The following is a 20147-nucleotide window of genomic DNA, read 5'->3' on the forward strand; positions in this document are numbered from 1 at the left end:
ATTCAAGGGGTTACAATGCCTCCTATTCAGAGTCCCTCCTGCCCCATTCCCCCAGCCTTAGTAAATTACCCAATAAGCAGCAAGGACCTGTAGTTATTGTGTAGTTAAATGGTATTTGCCCAGTAAATCCTGAGCAGAGTACTAACGGTGATATACAGTAACTAATTACGGACATGAATTCTCTCCCCAAGACGCCAAGTGTTACCAAATATTGTTGCATTTAGGGGAAGAGGCTTGAGAGCGCCTCTGTTCCCTCTAGCGCAGCCGGGAGTAACTCTTCTATTAGAGGAGCTGCTGCACTCCTGGCTGGAAAATAGGGATGTCCTGGGGGCAGGCGGGAATGGGGCCTGGGAAAAAACTCCCATTCGCTGCCCCTGATCCCATGCCCCAGCAGAAGGGCCTCTCCGGGCAGCAGCTGGTCCTCCTTGGGCGGTCTCAGAACAGATAAGAGGCTCAGCACTACGGTGTCGCAAAGGCCAGAGCCCCCAGCTGTGCAGGGAATGGAAGTCATTATTCACCCAGCCCAGGACTCAGCAAGAAAGCTAGTGTAGGGGGTGGGCCTCTGCAAAAAAGCTTCTGAATGGGGATGCAGCAGGGTAGGATCAAAAATGCCCGTGCCTCTGCCTAGCTGTGGACGACTCTTGCCCTGAATTATTGCTCGTGGACCTGATCTCAGCCCCAGGGGTGCCCGGGAGTATCAGAGGTTTCTCTGGCTGATTGTGGTCTGCAGGTGGGGCAAAGCCTGTGCCCGAGGCAAGAAGCAGATGTCCTGTCAGGTTCCTGTCTGTTTTTGGAGCACAGCTGGGGGCAGCTGGAGGACAGAGTACAGCCAGTCTCTGCTTTCTGAAGAGGAAACTAACTACACAGCTCAAGCGCTCTCTGTGCTTACGGGGAACTATCGAGTAAACAAAGGCCCAGAGCCGGCTCCAGCACAAGCTGTGACCTTGGACAGGTTACTTAACCTCTCCGAGCTTCTGTTTCCTAATCCATACAATAGAAGAGATTCTCCCTATCTCTGAGGACTGTGGATGTGAAAACGGCCAGGCTGGAGCTGGGGTTACCCCTCCAAGGAGCCGGTTCCATCCTTCTGGCCACCAGCTCATCTTCTGAGATGGGCTCAGAGACCCAGACTAAGCCTGCTAGGCACTAAGCAGAGCCCTCAGCCCAGCCTGGGTGCCCCCAGCAGCGTGCACAGACTCTGTCCCTCCTCTCAAGGTGATCACAGCACAAAACCTCTCCTTGACCAGCATTTCCATTGAAACAATCAAAGACTGGCGCAACCGTTGCACATTTGTTTTGTTTCGCGTGTTGTTTGCGGACACATTTTCAGGGTTGAAACAAATGATCCGAGCCCTTGCCAGGGTCACAGTTAGGTAGTGACTGAAGAGGCCAAGTGAGATGGACACAGGCTGGGTTGGGAGGCATACACTTGCTGTGGAACATGGGGCCAGCCGTGCTGTGAGCCTTGGCATTCAAGTCTCTCCATCAGGACGGAGGGACGGACATTGGAACCTTCTCCACAGGAGGTCATGAGGGCAGATTGAGTAAAATCACACATGTGAAGTTCTTTGTGAAGTAGAAAGTATACACAAGAGTTAGCCGTGGTTAATATCCCAAACCAACCAGAAGAGGACACCCAGAATCCCAGAGCAGCGAGAACAAGAATCACTTTTTTAATTAGGACACATATAGAGTCAGCTCTCAATTATCTGTTGGCAAATTGTCCCCACTCCTGGCAAATGCTATCACCAAGATTGCTCAACGAAGTCCTCTGTTAACATTTCACAGCTTCTTATTTTGCTCTTATTTGCATGAGTCCCAAAGGGAATGAAAGTCCTTTAAAGGCAAAATCAGTTAATATCCCCACCCCCTTCTAGGGAAGGTGTTGAGCCCTAAACACAGCGACCCGGGGGAGGATGGAGTATGGCCGGACTCTAGCTGAGAGCCAGAACCAGAGGTGATGTTCTGCACCCAGCTGAGCAGGCGGTGGGAGGGAGCTGCGTCCCTGGGTTTTGTTTTGTTTTGTTGAGTATTAAAACTTCCCAGAACATCAAACACATCCATATTCAAACATGAATACCAAAACGCATCCCAAAGTTGAAAATGAATGTTACTTAGGATTAATGTCCATCATTTTTGGAGTATTCACACCCTTGCTCCTCTCCATTAACGAAGATAATTAAGAGCTGATTGTATTTGGGCTCCAAGACGGGAGAAATTCAGGACATTGCGATTTACTCCCTGTTGGGAATGACACCGGAAGCCATGAGAAGATTTCTCTATAAACACCGGGTCCGAGTTGTGGTTGCCAATGCAAAGTGGCATAAAAGTAGCTCATCCTTAGGTAAGCATCCGACTCTTGATCTCGGGATCCTGAGTTCGAGCCCCACATTGGACTCCGGTACTGGGTGTGACGCCCGCTTTAAAAAAAATGTAAAACGTAGCTCATACTTCCAAGACCAGACTGCATTATCCACACAGTGCACCCTGGCTTTTGTACCTGTCGGTGGCAGACAGCCATGTTGCACTACATGCGACACCTGGAGACCATCAGAACTGCACAGGACCTTCTGATTCCTTGAGCACGTCACAGAGGGACCTTGGGGTCCACTGCAAGGGAACCAAGGGGCTGGACTCAGACCCCCCGCTTCACCCAGCCTGCCTCCGCCCACCTCACACACGGGCGCTCCATATGAGATCCCACTGGCAAAGGATACCATGCACTGAAAAAAAAAGTGTGAAAACCACTGGCTTCATCCAATGCCCTCACCGAGCCGTGAAGGAAACCCTGGTGCGCCCAGAGAGAAACAGCAGCCAGATCAAGGCAATACAATGACAGCCAAAACCAGAAAGAACCCCGTTCCCCTGACCCTGCGCTGTTTGCATTGAACAGTGCCTCCCAAATATTCACCAAAACCCACCTGCGGCAGGATTACCCAGGAAGGGGGGCAAAATGCAGACTCCTTGGCCTAGCTCAGATCTGCTGTCCCTGCATTTCTGGCTTGGAACCCAGGAAACTGCATTTTCAGCAAATTCCCCAGGTGATTCTTAGGCATAGGAGACTTTTAGAACAATTTCCCACTGGCAAGGTCTATACCAGGATAAAATGGTTGTTTTAAGATGTTTGTTTAAAAAAAAAAAACAAGGGGGAAAAATGAGGTTTAAGGACACGGATCTTCCTCAAACAGACCAAGTGTCCTTGGGAGATTTGCTTTTACTTCCACGTGCCTCGGTTTTATTCTTCTTCAGCTGTGGGTCCTCCCCATTCAAAAATAAGACTTTGGATAAACCAGAACAAAGAGCCTTCCTTCCGGCTGAAAGGGAGGGACCTAATACATTGAGTCTAAATCCTACATTTTACACGTGGGGAGTCTTAGAGACGGGAAGTATCAGGCCCGAGGGCACACAGCTAAGAAGCAGCACAGGCAGCACCCGATGGTGCCTTCTGAGCCTGGGTGCTCACCAAGAGGACAGCTTTCCTGTGTCTTCACAGTATCTCTTCTAAAAGGGAACAGAGAGAGGTGCCTGGGTGGCTCAGTTGGTTAAGCGTAGACTCTTAATTTCAGCTCAGGTCATGACCTTACGGTTCATGAGTTCAAACCCCACATCGGCCTTTGCACTCAAAGCACAAAGCCTGCTTGGGACTCTCTCCCTCGCTCTCTGCCCCTCCCCTGCTCACTCTCTGTCTCTCAATAATAAGTAAACTTTAAAAATATTTTAAAAACATAGGGCACCTGGGTGGCTCAGTCGGTTGAGCGCCTGACTTCGGCTCAGGTCATGATCTCACAGTTCGTGAATTCGAGCCCCGCGTCAGGTTCTGTGCTGACAGCTCAGAGCCTGGAGCCTGCTTTGGATTCTGTGTGTGTGTGTGTGTGTGTGTGTGTGTGTGTGTGTCTGCTCCTCCCTACTCACACTCTATGTCTCTCTCTGTCTCTCAAAAATAAACGTTTTTTAAAATTTTTGAACAAATTAAAAAATAAAAGGCAACAGAGATGCTGGACACCTTGGGGTCAGTCAGTCCACAGCCCTTTCTCCCAGTAGTTCCCACACTGATATGCCTTAAGAGGGTAACCATACGAGCTCAGTCTGCCCAAGGCCCAAGGCCTACGCTTGCTTCCAACCTAACGACCTAGCTCTGTCCTGCTTTTCAGCATCACCTCTTTTCTCTCATGCTGCTCCTCCCCTCCCCTAACAATGGTGTAGAGAGCACATACTCCTGAACACTTAAGTGCCTGAGGCTCAGAGAAAGAAAGGGGCTTAGCCTGGGCCCCATGGTCAGCCTGCAGCAAGCCTGAGACAGCATCCAGGCCTCCAGCTTTCATGGGCTTCCTGGAGCGTCTCCCCTCTATAGTGTATACCCTCCCCCCACCGTCACCACCAAAGCCCACACAACTCTGCCCTTCCCATCTCGGTCAGACTCTGGGCTGACCGCAGGCAGGGATGGATGGGCTCCTTCACGGGTACCGATGCACCAGTATTTCCAGCAGCACTTATCAGCGTCTTCTTGGCATCCAGAACTTGGCTGAATGGATTGAGGATTATCTCTCCCTGCCACTAATGAGGACAGTGCAGGCTCTGGCCCGGGCCACGGGCTGATAATCAGTAGGCGAAGGATTTATAGTGACTTTGGAGTCACCCTGCCTCGGCCAGCCCCATTGCTCTTCATTAAAGACCCATGCTGTCCAGGACAACCTTGGCGGATTGTGCATCCTGACGAGAGGTGTGTGAGACCGGGAGAATCGCAGGCAAACCGGGCTGCCCCAGCTCAGACAAGGAGCGAGGGCAGGAAAGCGTGGCCTCCAAATTTCTGCCCCACATCCAGCTCTGGGAAGAGCAGTCTGGCTGTCCTGTGCAAGCCCAAATAAAAATCCAGGCAGTTTCTGGAACGTGTGTGATATTGGCAAGCTTCTCCTCACCCATGTGTCCAAATCAAGCTACTAGTGGCTGCAAATGATAATGTTGAGGGTGAAAGTGTTTTCAAGTCCCTCTCTCAGCAGAGAGGTCTAGAAGACACAATAGAGAGATGTCCCCCCGCCCCTTCCACCCCTGCCTTGTTCTTCCGGCTTCCCTGTTGGTATTTCCAGGGAATCCAAAGGAAGATAGGGTTGGGTGACCTCTTGCCGTCCCGACAGGGCTCTAAACCTATGCAAAGCTGATAGGAGCTAACTGTACCACCCGAGCCAGCTGTGCCCAAGACACCCAGCCTGGAGTAACCGTGTCCCTCTTAGACAGCCACGTCAACATTCATAACTCTCCGTATCTGGAGATGAACTCCCAGGTCAACACCAAAAGGTGAGGACCCATTGTAGAACCGTGTCCCTACTGCCTGAACCATGTAAGTGCTCAGTAAGCGTTGAGTTATTCACACCAGCTTCCCCCGGACCCACGGACCCAATTATACCCAGGACACCTTCTCCTGATGATTCGGGGCCCTTCTCCATCAACATATTTACAGCTGAACTCACTGCCCCCCAACACGCTTCCCCTCCTGATACAGAAATGGTTCCACAAGTAAGTCATCTGTTCCCCCTTCCCACCTGTCCTACAGGCCAGGGGGAGGGGCGCCTTTATGCCCCCCTGTCTCTCATCCGCTGTCATCCAAGTGACTCCTAAATCCACTTGCTTCTTTCCACGGACGCAGCTTTAGCCTGAGCTCTGTTGACAGCATAATCTTTCTGATCAGGCTTCCCATCTTCAGATTATCCTCCTTCATCCACCCTACTCACTGTCACCGCTGTGATCTTCCCAAAACTCAGATCTGAGCATGTGGGTCAGAACCCTTTGATGATTTCGCATCAAGTGCCAACTTCTTAGCATGCATTGGAGGGCCTACACAGTCAGACCTACCATGATTCCCTAGACATGCGTCCTGCTGAACACCTGACATGCCCACGTGCCATGCACCCATCCTACAGGTTCATAGTGATGGAAGCGGCTCTGCTGTGGAAGGCGTGCAGGGCTCTGGGCTCTTCACACATATCGTCCTGTTTAATTCTCACAAACAACCCAGCAAGCACTGGTTACTATCCCAATGGGGAAACTCGGGTTCAGAGGGCCTGAGGAACGTGCCCAGAGACACTTTGCAATGGCGGAGCCAGAGATCAAGACAAAACCATGCAGCCTCAGCTCTTATTCTCTGAGCACGTTTTCTTTCTCTTTCTTTCTTTCGAGAGAGAGAGCATGAGCATGAGTGGGAGGGGGGCAGAGGGAAAGAGAAAGAGAGAGAATCTCAAGCAGGCTCCATGCCCTTAGCGCAGAGCCCAACGCAGGGCTTGAACTCATGAACCGAGAGATCATGACCTGAGCCAAAGCCAAGAGTCAGAGGCTTAACAGACTGAGCCACCCAGGCACCCCATCCCCAAGCCCATTCTGACCTCCATGCTCTATTCATGCTGTTTCCGATCCCAGGAAACATTTCCTTCTTGCCCTCATCTCATTTACCCTTCGAGGCCACTTCAGAAGCCAAGCCTTCTGTGACTCGTTCCCTCCTTCCCTCAGAAGGAACAACGTTCCTTCCTCGGGACTTTCTTTACACCTCACTTTTGGCACTGACTGTGTAACGTCGGTTATTCCGGTCCCTTGTGCACCTGTTTGTCTCCCCCGGGCTCTAAGCTCCTTGTCACAGAAAATACGTCAGTCCCCACTCTGCATCCCCGCACCCAGCCAGAGGCCTTGGAGACACGGGGACCTGCCCCTGCCTGTGGCCGGCACCATCAAAGGTACCATTCCACTCTCCCTAACAACCAACTTAATTAGTCAGTGGGCTCAGACATAACCCCATCACCCCCAGTCCTCTCCCGGGAGTAGGACATGACAAGGCATTCTGGAAACTTCCCAGAATTCATTCTTCTGCATCAGGAGCTGGTCCTGTGCTGAGCAGCAGGAAAACAGCAGAAGTCCAAGACTTGGGCTTCCAGATGTGATCTATCTTGCCCTGGCCCCTTCCCACTCTGCCTGGCATTATTTCGGTACCAGCTAGGGGCCTCTGAGCTGACTCCTTCCTCCTCTTCAAGGAAGAAGATTTCTGCTGGCTTCTGGGGATGAGGGCGGTTTCCTTTCATCTCCTATGAGGCAATTTGCATCCTCCAGGCTAGGAGAAAGCTGGCGATAAATATCCCCAGTACAAGTATGATTAAAGCCTTCCCCAATTGGTCACTAATAGCAGAGCAGACGGCAACATTTGAGCCTTTTCTGCATGGCTGACCAGGCAGCTCCATGAGACTGACGTTGGCTGGGACCATGGCAATGACAGAGCTACAGGAGGCCCCAAATGCTCTCTCTCACCTGCATGACTCATGGGAAGAAGCAGATTCTAATCAGTCCAACTTCAGATTTGCAGAGCCTCCCTTCCCAGCTCTGGGATCCTTCACTCCAGGTGCTGTGTGGCTCCATTTTTGACAGTCCTGGGCTCGTGGATGGTGAGGCAAAGAAGAACAGCCCTTTATGAAACACCTGAGTGTGCCAGGATCATTTACACATGAGTCCTCTCCTCATGGCAGCTTTGCAAAGTAGGCATGTCACTTCCATTTTCCAGATGAGGAAACTGAGGCTGGGAGTGGGTGAGGAATGGGGCCCAGATCATATTGCTAGTGACGGGGCCAGAGTTCCTTCCCTGACTTGCCTGTCCCTGTGTTCTTTCCACTATCCGAGACCCAGGCCCTGGCAGGTACTCAAAGCAGGTCCCTGAAGTTACTCATCACTCATGCTTTTCCTTGCACGTTTCTCCTAACCCAGAATGACACCTGTCCTCCACTGAATTCCCTATTATCATGATTCCTCCTCCAGGAAGCCTCTAGGTTTCCTCCCTCCAGCCCTCGTGCTTGCAGTAGGCCTTTCTCAACCCCAAAGAACTTTATGTGACCTCGCGAGGAGACTGAGCACTTTCTGCCTTGTAGCCTCGTGACTTGTGGCAAATGTGGCCATCCACACACTCGCAGTAAGTTTTTGCAGAATGTCCTGAGATTTGAAGCAGGCAGGATTTCACTGGGCTGCCCCACGCTCAGGCACGGGGTGGTGGTGGCTGCTTCCCCGGGGCACTGGAGACCTTACTCCCTCCACCTGTTCCTGGGCCACTAGGCATCCCCAGGGCACCACTCAGCCTCTCAGGACCCTGCTCGTCTGCCAGTTTTCTCCCACTCTGAAGGAGCAGGATGAGGGTGGCTGTGTGCATGTGTTTGCAGAGCACTGGGCTCCTTAGAAACCGGGCAATCGTTCCAGGTGGCCTAGCTCCTACCCAGGTCAAGCTGGGATTGACCCTAAGGACAGTGGTCACCTCCCTTCCGTCTGCTGCTGGAGCAAAGTCTTGACCAAAGTGCCCCAGTCCAAGAGAGGAGACGGGGAGAGTGAGCCCCTCATGCCATCTCTGGACTGCCTCTGGTCTGACCGCTGAGCACAGACTGAAAAAAAAGGGATGTCAGGGACATGGGGACATCAGCAACCCTGCTTCCCATATCAGTGCAGTGTGCACTGAGGCTTTCTCTCTTTGGTTACACTAACCCCAAACCTCATGTTGTTTGCACCAGCCCACGCTGACCCTGTGCGTATTCCCTCTCACCACCGCCATGGAACCCCCGAATACCAGATCAGTGACTAGGGGAGAGGCAATAACACATACGCCCATAGAGGTATTCACCAAACACAGGACACTTAGAGTACCAGAAGGTATCCCCCAAGGATCTGGGATTGACAGTTATGGGTGGCAAGGGTGGGTGACCTGATCCTGACATTAAGGACCCTGACCACCATGTACATGGGTCCACTGGGCCCTCTTCCTACTTGTTACACACACACACACACACACACACACACACACACACACACGCACATGTGCATGCACACATGTGTGCCTGCACACACCACAGCACCCAGGCCCCCAGAGGCACTGCTATAAAAAACTCTCACTCTCAGTAATTTGGCCCTCACAGCCTGTCTTCCATTCAAAACGCCTCTTCCCTCCGCAAGAAATAATTAGGAATTGAGAGGTGATTTCAGGTCAAGGGCCAGAGGTGTATGAGCTCATAGAGAATCATGGGGTCTTCAGCACTTTAAATATTTTACTAGAAGACACTGGGGACCTCCCAGAGCCAGATGGTGATGGTTCATTCCGTGCTAATGTGTGCCGCAAGTCCCCCAAAAGAGTCTAAGGTGAGGTCAGGGCTGGGAAGGGGTGGCCCCTTCAGGGAGCCTCGTGGGCTGATGGAGATGAAGGTGGGAGGAGAGATGGGAATCTGGGTGGTGGTGGGGGGCTTTGAAGAAAGCAGTGTGGGCAAGTCGTGAGGAGGGAGAAGCTGACCTGTGAGGCTCCTGAGCAGAGAGCAGAAGGAAACAGCTGGCGGGAGGACGGGGCAGGCAGGGAGGCAGGAGGGGAGGTCTCTGAGCTGTGCTGTGGTGGGGGCGGGGGCGCTCTGCCCCAGGACCAGAGCCCTCCAGGGCCTTTCTGATGCCACCTCCCCGGGCCAGCTGCACCTGCACCTGTCCTTTTCAGCACAGAAGAGCTGAAAGCCCTCCTGCCACCTGCCGCCGCTGTGTCGCCCCCATACCTCCTCCCGCCTGCCAGTCACCAGCGCCTGCCTCGCTGCAGCCGTCCTGACTCAGAACCCGCCACGTGGGGGGCACACATGGCTCGTCAGGATGGGGCATCAGAGCCCGCCCTCCTCTGAAACCTTCCCAACCAGCTACCACTCCTGCTTCCTGCAGTTTGAAGAGAAGGCCCCACCTGGCCTCCAGACTCTTGCTTCCCACCTGCTGAGCAGGTGGAGGGAGGTCTCCATGCTGGGAGCCTTCAGAGCCAGGCTCTAATCCCCACTGAACCACTGCAGGACCTTGAGGCTGGCGCTTCTCCTCTTGAGCCCAGTAGGGAGAAGCACGTCCCTCCCAAGTTCAGTGTCCTAAAGGCCCAGCTGGAGTGTTGGGAAGGTGCCCTCTTGGCCTGAAAAGTCCACAGCAGCCTGGGCATGCAGGGAGGGTGCAGGCTGCCCACAGTCACCTCGGGGGCTCTGCAGGGCCCCTCCCTTCCTGGGACAGCCGACAGGAAAGTGTGCCCGCAGCCACCACTGGGACCACATTGCACTCCATCCGACCCACCAAGTGTGTTTCCATCAGGCCCTCCCTTAGAGTTTCCCTTAGACCTTTCAGTCCTGGCCAAGGGCAAGAGAGAATGCAATCTCCGGTGGGTTCTGTGACTTCCCAGGGGCTCTTTGCTGACAGCTCGGAGCCTGGAGCCTGCTTCTGATTCTGTGTCTCCCTCTCTCTCTGCCCCTCCCCCACTCACACTCTCTGTCTCTCTCTCTCTCTCTCTCTCTCAAAATAAATAAACATTTTAAAAGATAAATAAACATTAAAAAAATTTTAAAAAGAAAGTTAGCTCTTAGTAATTCTACAACAATAAAAATATTATTTATAATACATAGCTAGTTATATGTATTTATATAATAACATAGTTATATAGATAATGACTATTTATATAATAATAAGTACCAATAATTATTACACCTCCTGTTATTCCCCCACAGTGGCCAGTGCTGGACTCCACCCTGAACCCTGACTTAGTGTTGACCACCAGCTGGCAGGAGGCTATGTAAACTTAGGGGAGAACCAAGAAATTGCTTTCCGCTCCAAAGATCCTCATCCTCTCTTTAGAGGGTCTGAGGGGAATGGTTGCGGGGTTGATTGGGGTGAATACAAGTTTATAAATAAAAATCCAAGTTCCAGATCCTTCTTTTATTTTTTTTTTAAATTTTTTTAACGTTTATTTATTTTTGAGACAGAGAGAGATAGAGCATGAACGGGGCAGGGGCAGAGAGAGAGGGAGACACAGAATCGGAAGCAGGCTCCAGGCTCCGAGCCATCAGCCCAGAGCCCGACGTGGGGCTCGAACTCACGGACAGCGAGATCGTGACCTGAGCTGAAGTCGGACGCTTAACCGACCGAGCCACCCAGGCACCCCGAGACCCTTCTTTTAATAACCAACATGGGATAGGGGCAAGAAAACAGGATTTTCTTATTAAAAAAAGACACTGGGGTCTGAATTATACCTGGGCCCATTGTGTGACCTTGAAGTGCACCTGGGCCCACTACATGACCTTGAATGACACCTAGGCCCACTGGGTGACCTTGAATTGCATCTGGACCCACTAGGAGCCTCCGTTCATCTGTGAAATGTGGATAGTAACACCTAACTAGCAAGAATTGGTTAAAGTAGGTCTTCCATGAATAATTCAGTTATTTTTATCCTGTAAAGCCTGACTCCTTGAGACGCTGTCCCTTCCCCCTGATTTCTCACTTCCCTCCTTCCGTGTAGTGTGCTCAGCACAATACCTGCCTAATCAGTACTTTATATCATAAAAACAGTTTTCCTTCATGACCGCAGATCTCAGGAGCCAAACTAGCATAGGTAGGCCACAAGGTCACAAGCTTGAGTTTATTTGCTGCTTACACACCGGACCAGATGCTGAGAATACAAGATGAAAAAGACAGCCGTGGCCCCTACCCTCAAGAGTTTACCCTCCGTTTCTCATTTACTTCAGTTCCTTTCTGTGTCTGATATACAGTAAGTGCTCAATGAAGGTTTGAAGAAATTAAGGGAGATAAGAAGGAAGAAAAATGGGGAAGTAGGGAAGAGGGGAGAAGAGAGAAGATTCCCCCCTTAGGTGACAGGCAGTGCCTAGAGATACAGCCAAAGCTCGTGGAGAAGAACTTGGCCTTCAGTGCGGGCAGGGCTGGTCAGGGAGACCCTGGGAGAGGGGTGAGGGGTGATTCCAGAATGGCGGAACACCGGCGACATGGGACAACATGAGTGAACGGCCGGCACAGGTGACTATTGAGCACCGAGGGGGAAGGGAGTCAGATTTTGGAGAAGCCCGTCAGGTGCCTGTGGGCAGTGGGAAGCCATTAGAGTTTCCACCCTTAGAAAAGGGAGAGCACGTGAGGAAAACGGTGCCTTAGGAAGAACCCTCCAGGGCAGGACCTGAAGGCCTTCACAGACTGTTGAAAGAAGCCAGGTTGAGGTGGTGAGGGCCCAGACTTCGGATTATAGTGATAGGAATGGAGAGGAAAGGGTGCGTCTGAGAGGTGCTGTGGGGGAGGGCTGGGCCACACTTGGTGATGGTGACAGATTGAAAACAAAGCAGGAAAAGGAGGTTACCCTGACTGCCAGGCTTCACTGCAGAAGAAGGCCAGGGGGCACAATGAGAAACTGAGGCAGAAATCCTGGGATGGATGGTGCAAGGGGTGTCGAGTCGGTGCAGCACATGCTCTGTGCCCAGATCAGAGCCATCTGGGTGTGGTGGGCAAACAGACGTTAGCTCCTGGAGGGAAGGACCACGTCGTATCTGTCTGCTTCTCACGAGACCGTGCGATGCCTGCCTGATACCAGGTCTCAATAAATGTGTGAATCAACAGATGTTCTCAAGGAGCTTCCTGGCTGCTTACCATACCACCCAGGAGGTTCTAGAAAAGATCCCAGGCTCATTTGCAGTTCACATCCTCAGAGTAGGAAAGACAGGGAACAGAAAACGGGATATGAGGGAATGGGTGAAGACTACCTTTTGGGCAAGAAACGACAACGGGGGCTTGTCCGCTATGTTCCTAGAGGCGCTTAAGCCTGAAAGAGAAGCCTCAAGGTGTGCCCTATGGGTGAAAAGACAGCGTGCCCCGTCCCTCCATGTCCCCTCCACCCACAGCACCGTGACTTTTATCTGCTGTAGATAGTGACACTCCACTCATGATTCTGTTTGAAAAAGCATCTCATTGATTTGAAAGAAAAAATATTCCTAGTGGCTTATATTTAATGCACAGAAAATAAAATTAGATTGAAAAAAAGAAATTGTCAGAGCACCAATCCTTCCCTCCCAAAAAATGAATGGGTGAATAATGTCGTTTGAGTGGTGTTTCTGAGACTGTTCTCCTGTGTATCTGTCTCCCCACCCTGCCCCACCCAGAGACATTCTTTTCATTTTATTTTATTTTTACATTTATTTATTTTTGAGAGACAGAGCATGAGCCAGGGAGGGGCAGAGAGAGAGGGAGACACGGAATCCGAAGCAGGCTCCGGGCTCTGAGCCATCAGCACAGAGCCCGACGCGGGGCCTGAACTCACAGACCGCGAGATCCTGACCTGAGCCGAAGTCGGATGTTTAACCCACAGAGCCACCCAGGTGTCCCAGAGACATTCTTTCCATAGAAAAGTCGAAGGGATCCAAACAGACCCCACGTGGGTGCCCAAAGCTCTCTGAAGCCTGGGGGTATGTTCTTCCCTGCCCCTCCTGGCTGCTCTCTGTGAGCTCAGGGCTTATCCTGGGGGATCTTGTAGCTGCCCCAACTCCTGGCTCTGAGACACTATCCAAAGTGGGTAGTGACCACTCAGTGTCCTCCTCCAGGGCCAGTCTCCTGATGGCAGCCCCTCTCCTCCCTCAGGGCACGGCCCTGCCCCCCCCCTCCGCTTTCCCTGCACCACCCAGGGCTCACCCCCACCCCACCCGCACCCCCTCGGGATGCTCCCTGTACCCCCATTCTCTGTTGTCCTCACCCACACCCAGAGGAAGCGGGACTGGAGGTGGGAGAAGGTGACACTTCCCACTGCAGGCTCCACACCATTTGTCTGGGGCCCTTCTCGATCTAACCCCTCCGCCCCCAGCTGACAACCTGCTAATTCTGAGAACACAATCTCTGGCAGCCATTGCGGCTGTCTTGACACTGTCTTTCTCGCAAGAAAGATTTTGATACAAAAGAAGGAGCTGTGAAATCATCATCGAGCCAGGGAAAAAAGAGCCTCAGAAAGGAGTGCCCCTCCCAGCCCTCCCTTCTCCTCCCCTCCCCTCCCCTCCTCCCTCACCCCTCCTTCCCTGTCTCCCCTCTTCTGGCCTCTCCAACCCTCCCCTTTCTCCCTCACCCAGTCCTCTTCCACTTTCTCCAGCTACCTGCCCCCCTCCCCCACTTCTCCTTTCTCTTCTCCCTTCTCTTTCTCCTTCTTTCTCTCTTGCTTTGGTGCCAGAAACGGTCTAATTACAACAGAGAACTTGAAGAGACTGAGAGGAAAGAAATAAATAAACCCACCACACATAGCTGATTAAAATGTCCTATGAAATCTAATTTGTAAAGCTCAAATCAGAATAAAAAGTGTTACTCCCACAATTCAGGGCCAATTTGATTTTTAATGAGACTCCTCAGAGACCCAGCCAAGATCTCATCAGGTTGTAAACGCAGCTACCTTCCCCCCTGCCATGAGTTCTCTGATGTGGATTCCGCGGCTCCTCTCAGGGAGCCCCCGCACCCACTTGGCCACCATGCCCAGCTTCCCTCGGGTTCTGTATACGTCAGTCACCCCCTTATTGGGGCTGTCTGCTGCCAAGAGCATGGCCTTACCCGTGGTCCAAGCCTGGGGTATTGTGTCCCCAGGATGGGCAACAGCTAGCGTCCAGGACCTCCGTGTCTGTCCCTGACTCTCCCACGTCGGGGAGAAGAGGCCGTGGCAACAACCTGCCCACCAGGTCTACCTTCCCTCAGCGTGTATCTGTATCTGCTAGGCAGGGCATGGGAAAGAATGAGGGCTTGGAAGCCACATGGACCCCCATCGAACCCCAGCTCCACCGCTCATTAGCTGTGTGATCTTGGGCAGCTTACTTTGCCTCTCTGATCCTGTTTACTTTGCCTTAAAATTGGGATATTTCTGCCCTGCAATATAACTATGCAGGTAACAGAATGGAGGCCACTGTGGGTCGGGGGCTCAGGAAACGTCGGTGTCCTGTTGTCCGTTCGGCTGTGGCCTCCCGGGGAAGAGGGATCACATCACCCTGCTTCCTCAGCATTCCCCGCAGGACCAGCTTAGGGATCTGAGCACAGCACAGCTCAGCAGGTGAAAACACGGTCTTCAGAGCCAGAAAGTCTTCATCTACAGCCCTAGTCCTGCCGGGAGACAATTCCCAGATGATTTAGTTAACCTCCAAGCCCCTGTGAACTGGGGTTGGTGAGATCCGGGTGTGATGGCTACTGTAACAACTAAAGGGGATACATGCTCAGTACTTGCTAAGTCATCACCTAGCACAGCTCCTGTTCATGTTTTTTACCTCCTCGGGCCTCATTTCCTCGTCCGGAAAACAGGGATCAAAATAGTAGCTACCTCATAGTTTGTTATGAAGATGAAAATAGTAAAGAGCTAGCATTTGAAAATCTTACAGCAATGCCTGGCATATTGCATGCACTGTGGGTGTGTTTGTGTAATAAAACATGAACTGGGGCGCCTGGGTGGCTCAGTGGGTTAAGCGTCCAACTCTTGATTTTGGCTCGCGTCATGATCTCACTTTTCATGGGTTCGAACCCCGCATCGGGCTCGTGCCGACTGCATGAAGCCTGCTTGGGATTCTGTCTCTTTCTCTCTGCCCCTCCCCGACTCGTTCTCTAGCTCTCAAAATAAATAAACACTAAAAAAAAAAAAAAAAAAAAAAAAAATAGGGGCACCTGGGTGGCTCAATTGGTTGGGCATCCGACTTTGGCTCAGGTCACGATCTCACGGTCTGTGAGTTCGAGCCCCGCGTCGGGCTCTGTGCTGACAGCTCAGAGCCCGGAGCCTGCTTCGGATTCTGTGTCTCTCTCTCTCTCTGCCCCTCCCCTGCTCATGCTCTGTCTCTCTCTGTCGCAAAAATAAATAAAAACATTTTTTAAAAATTAAAAAAAATAAATAAAAATAAATAAAATGAATACATGAACTGACCTGCTGAGATGGCTCAGTGCCTTCTTGCTCTGAGGTGTCTAGGGGAGAGCTGGGGGTCACCCTGGCGATGTTCCCCCAGGGGACAGTGAGGCCAGAATTGGGTGTGCCATCGGAAAGAAAGGGACAAAGAGGGTGAGTCGAGGTGACTTCCAGCTCCTGCCAGCACACTCTGGACCACACTATACCACCACGTGTCCTGTGGAATTTGGCCGTAGGCCCAAATTAAACAGTAATATTTTTCCCAGGTTCTCGGGTTTTTAAGCAAACCACACCACTCCCCCCGACCTTGCCTTCTTGAGGCACCTCCCAAGGATGCTCGCAGCTGGAAGGCTCTCTCCCCCTCTGCCCTGTTGTGGCGCAAGCATGTGGCGGTAGGTAGGAGCCAAATGGAAAGTGGCAGAGATCGTCCCAAGCACGGCGGGCACGGCCTCTTTGGGGGCTGGGGGAGGCCGCCTCACAGTGTGAATGTGTGTTAGGGATGGATGAGCAGGGAGGCTGAGCCGAGAGCCAGCTGCTGAGAGCAGGGAATTAAGCAGGGGGCAGACAGGAAGTGCCGCTGGGCTGCAGGCAGGAAGTCAGATGCTGGCGAGGGAGAGAGAGCCGCTTATCCCCTGAGCCAACTGTTCTGCTTCTTAACTTGAGGAGAAGCCGTCCAGGCACTGCTCCCTGCACTAACTGACCCCTGTGCTTGTCTCCTTCCTAGGCCAAGTATACTCCTTCAGCCAACAGCCCCAGGACCAGGCCGTGGTGTCGGGCCAGCCAGTGACACTGCTGTGCGCCATCCCCGAGTATGATGGCTTCGTTCTGTGGATCAAAGACGGCTTGGCTCTGGGTGTGGGCAGGGACCTCTCAAGTGAGTACCCCCAAGAGCTCCCTGGGAAGGCCTGGAACCCCTTCTCGCATGACCCACCCACCCCCCTGGGGAGAACCCCATCTTCGTTGGTACTTGGAGATCAAATCTCCAGCTCTCGTGGAATATCCCCTGGGCAGAGTCAGATCAGGCAAGCCCTGGGCCCGGGATCCATGGGACTTCAAGGGCCCTCTGACTCCTGGTGAGGAATTACAAGTGAACCCTCAATTCCGGTGGTTGGTCCTGAACCTAATACACTTTTGCTCCGGAGGGTCTATTCTAAAGTCAGACACGACTCCTGTAAAGTCACATTTCCAAAGGTAAAGTGTCCCCGTATCTGGGTCCAAAATGTATTCCCCACTTACATCACAGCCTGGCTTTTCCTAGCTCCCATCGATCAGAGGGAGCCAAATAAACTGAAAACTCACAACCAAACTGCTTGGTTTTAGGGGTTAGCATGTGATGGGAAGAAAAGAAAAGGAGCATTTAAAGTACAAGCCCTGTTTAGCCCCCTGCCCAGGCTGGTGTCGAGCAGAGATGTCCTAGTAGGCTCCTGTGCCTGGCATCTGACCTCCCTGCTCAATGCCACAGGCCCTGTCATCTGTGAACGATTGTGGATGTCAGTCCTTAAGCTCATACAGATGTCTTCGCGGTCCATCCTCTCTCCCTGGGGAGAAAAAAGAAGAGCATCATCCTCCTGGTCACTCAGCCCCCAGCAATTATCATTCTCCCCTGGGGAAAGTAAACACGGGACTGCTGGGCTTAGCATAACCTATAAAATTCAGAACAAGAGATCTGGGCGTCCCTGCCACTGGGGAACCGCTGAGGGTGGAGGTGTAGAAAAACATAGGTATTCGACTGAGAAGTAGCTTTGCTTCTCTCGTGGCGTACAGCTGCAGGAAAATAAAAATCGAAGTGCACTCGGGAACATGATGGTTGGGAAATTAATATTTTAAAATGTGAGTTATGTCTTGCCAAAAATGTATATTGAAACGTTATAGCCGTGGTCAATAGCATCGCTGGGTTGGAGTGCTGCAGCCCAGCTGAGCATGGGTAAAATACACAATAATATCTCCAAAATATACTGTGCTGCCGTAAAATTTAAGCATTATGGGAACCAGTCAATTTCAGGGGTTCTGAACTTCCTTACCCTAGAGAAATCTGGGGGAATGATATCACCTTCCCAAACTAGAATCACTTATGCTTCACGTGGCTCTGAACCTGGTCCAGCATCTTTGCTAGTTAAGGAGGTACTCTGGGTTCCTAGTCAGTGGTTTGCAGCCTTCGGTCAAGGACTGGGGTCTTTTGGGGTTGGTTGGTGGCCAAGAGGAAGCCCCAGGTCACCACAGATGTCCATCACCTCATGGAAAATTGACCTTCTGGAATCCATTCCATGAACGACTTTTGGGATCAGGATTGCGTCAATGGGGTTTTAAGGAACTGGGGTCGACTTCCTCTCTGATTTGACTCCACTGATACAAATAAGGCTATCCCTGTCCTTGCAGAGCCAATAAATTCAAATTCCTGGGAAAGTATTTTCTGTGTTTGATCACCTGTCCCCCGAAAAAGCATCATGACGATAATGACAGAGACTCACATGCTCAATAAATACCGTTTGCTTCCCGGACAAGAAAGTGAGACTAACAGATCAAAATTCAATCCAGCAAGTATTCGCAGAGCACTTAATACTGCACAGCTTTTCCTGTGGGGAAACTGAGGCCCACAGTGGCAAGACTTTAACCTGCCGCAGGTCTGTCCTCTTCTGTTTTGACTATGTGGCCTGGCTCCATCTACCAGCATTCATACCCTAACTGAAGATCTGTCTTTCTGGTCACAGAGGCTGGAAAAAACATTCAAAGGAAATGATTTATAAATATATGCCCTCATATTGATAGAACGTTCTTCATCAAAGAAGCTCAAATAATTCTCAGACATTATGTCACAAATCTACAGTGATCTACAGGGAGAAAAAGCAGGATTTCTCCCCTTTATTTGGCAGGTAAACAAGGTCACAAGTCTAGAAAGAAACTGATTCAAACATATACTGAACCTCAATGTGTGGGATCCTGGCTCCTAACCCCCCAAAACCCTAACACCCTGTCTGTTCTCACTTTTAAAGATGGGGACTTTCTGGTTACCCTATCTCACTGTCGTTTTCCTTTAAACCAGCATTTATGGGGACACCTAGGTGGCTGAGTTGGTTGAGCATCTGACTCTTGATTTCGACTCAGGTCATGATCCCAGGGTCATCCCACGCTCGGTGCGGAGTCTGCTTGAGATTCTCTCTCTCTCTGTCTCCCTCTGCCCCTCTCCCCCACTCATGCTCTCTCTCTCTAAAAAAGTTTTTTTAATAAATAAATAAACCAGCATTAATAGACTTACTGTGTGCCACACACTTAACATGGATTATCCCAGTTAATCTTCACCATGAGATAGTGGTGACGAAGCACAAAGAAGTTAAAGTAACTCGCCCAAGACAACAGAGCTAGGAAGTAATAGAGTTGGCATTTGAGCCCAGGCACTTTGACTGGAGAACCCAGATTCCCCAACATCTTGCTTCCCCTGAGGGCAGCAAGAGAGAGTAATGATACTGTGGAAGGAGCTAGAACTTGCTCAGAATCTATGCTTCTGGGCCTGTGTTTTCCAAAGATGCTGCCAGTCCTTGCAAGAGCAGAGCGTCTCAGCTCGTTGCCTAATTAGGCAAATACAAACAAACCCATCACTGATGTTTTCAGCAGCTCATGAGAGCGAAATCCTGCTGCTGATAGCCTGCAAGACAACAAAAACACAAGCTCCAGCCAAGATGCCTGCAGGAGACCAGGGACTAATCAAGGACAGCGGGATCCAGAGGCTGGGCCGGAAGGGTTGGGGGCGGTGAGCCAGCTACATTGAGGGCAGCAGCGGGGAGAGGGCCGGACTGGAACCCATTCCCAGCCCCTCCTCCTGGCCCTGGGGAGAGCCAGCTTAACTTACCTGGGCTTCTTCCCAAAGCCCAGCAGAGGGCAGGAAGGGCGGGCAGGAGGGGAGGTGATGCTCTTGGGGGTAGAGCTGATTGCCCTGTGAGCATCTCTGGCCAGGCCAGAACAGCTGTGCAGGGCGGGCCGTTTGGTTGCACGATGGAGACGATGGAGCCATGAAGACATGAGATGAAGGGCTCAGCCACACAGGAAGCCCCCAGAATACTTACTGGGAAGGATCACCACTATCTCCCTGCCGAGGAATGAGTGCCTGTGACGCCTGTACAGCTCACCTTTGGGGAGCCCTGCCCTGTCTCTACAAGACCCTTAGCTTATGATGGGAGGGGTTAGAGCTCCAATATTCCATCTAGAATAGAAATCTCCTCTGCAGTGCTCCTGACAGGTGATCACCAGCCTCTGCTTGTATACAGCCCCTGATGGGGACCTCACTACCACCTGTGGCAGCCCAGATCCTTGTGGGACATTTCAAATTGTATTAAGAATATTCCAAAGTATTTCCCCATGTGGTGCTAATGCAATCCCTGGGAGCTACTTGAACACATCTAATCCACACTTAGAGACTGAAATACTGGAGAGCTGTTGCATAGCCCAGTCTCTCTGTTTCTGTCTCTCT

At 51.6% G+C, this 20147-nt stretch overlaps 1 protein-coding gene and 1 long non-coding RNA gene across 7 annotated transcripts in view; one reads left to right on the forward strand and one right to left on the reverse strand.

Moving 5' to 3' along the window:
• The window catches only part of KIRREL3 (kirre like nephrin family adhesion molecule 3), a 551439-nt gene that overhangs the window by 440060 nt on the left and 91232 nt on the right, over positions 1–20147 (forward strand). For all 6 annotated transcript variants that reach the window (XM_019421382.2, XM_019421381.2, XM_019421383.2 and 3 more), the window contains one exon: positions 16410–16559. In XM_019421382.2, the coding sequence (XP_019276927.1) occupies positions 16410–16559 (150 nt within the window). The remainder of the gene's footprint in view (positions 1–16409; positions 16560–20147) is intronic.
• LOC109250357 (uncharacterized) lies at positions 14066–19322 on the reverse strand. The gene is made up of 3 exons (XR_008421256.1): positions 19024–19322; positions 15707–17219; positions 14066–14887 (listed from the first exon to the last, which is right to left on the reverse strand). It is a non-coding gene; the product is annotated as an uncharacterized LOC109250357 (long non-coding RNA).

Source organism: Panthera pardus, unplaced genomic scaffold (assembly GCF_024362965.1).
Source record: "Panthera pardus isolate Hobbes unplaced genomic scaffold, ASM2436296v1 HiC_scaffold_12, whole genome shotgun sequence".
NCBI lineage: Eukaryota > Metazoa > Chordata > Mammalia > Carnivora > Felidae > Panthera > Panthera pardus.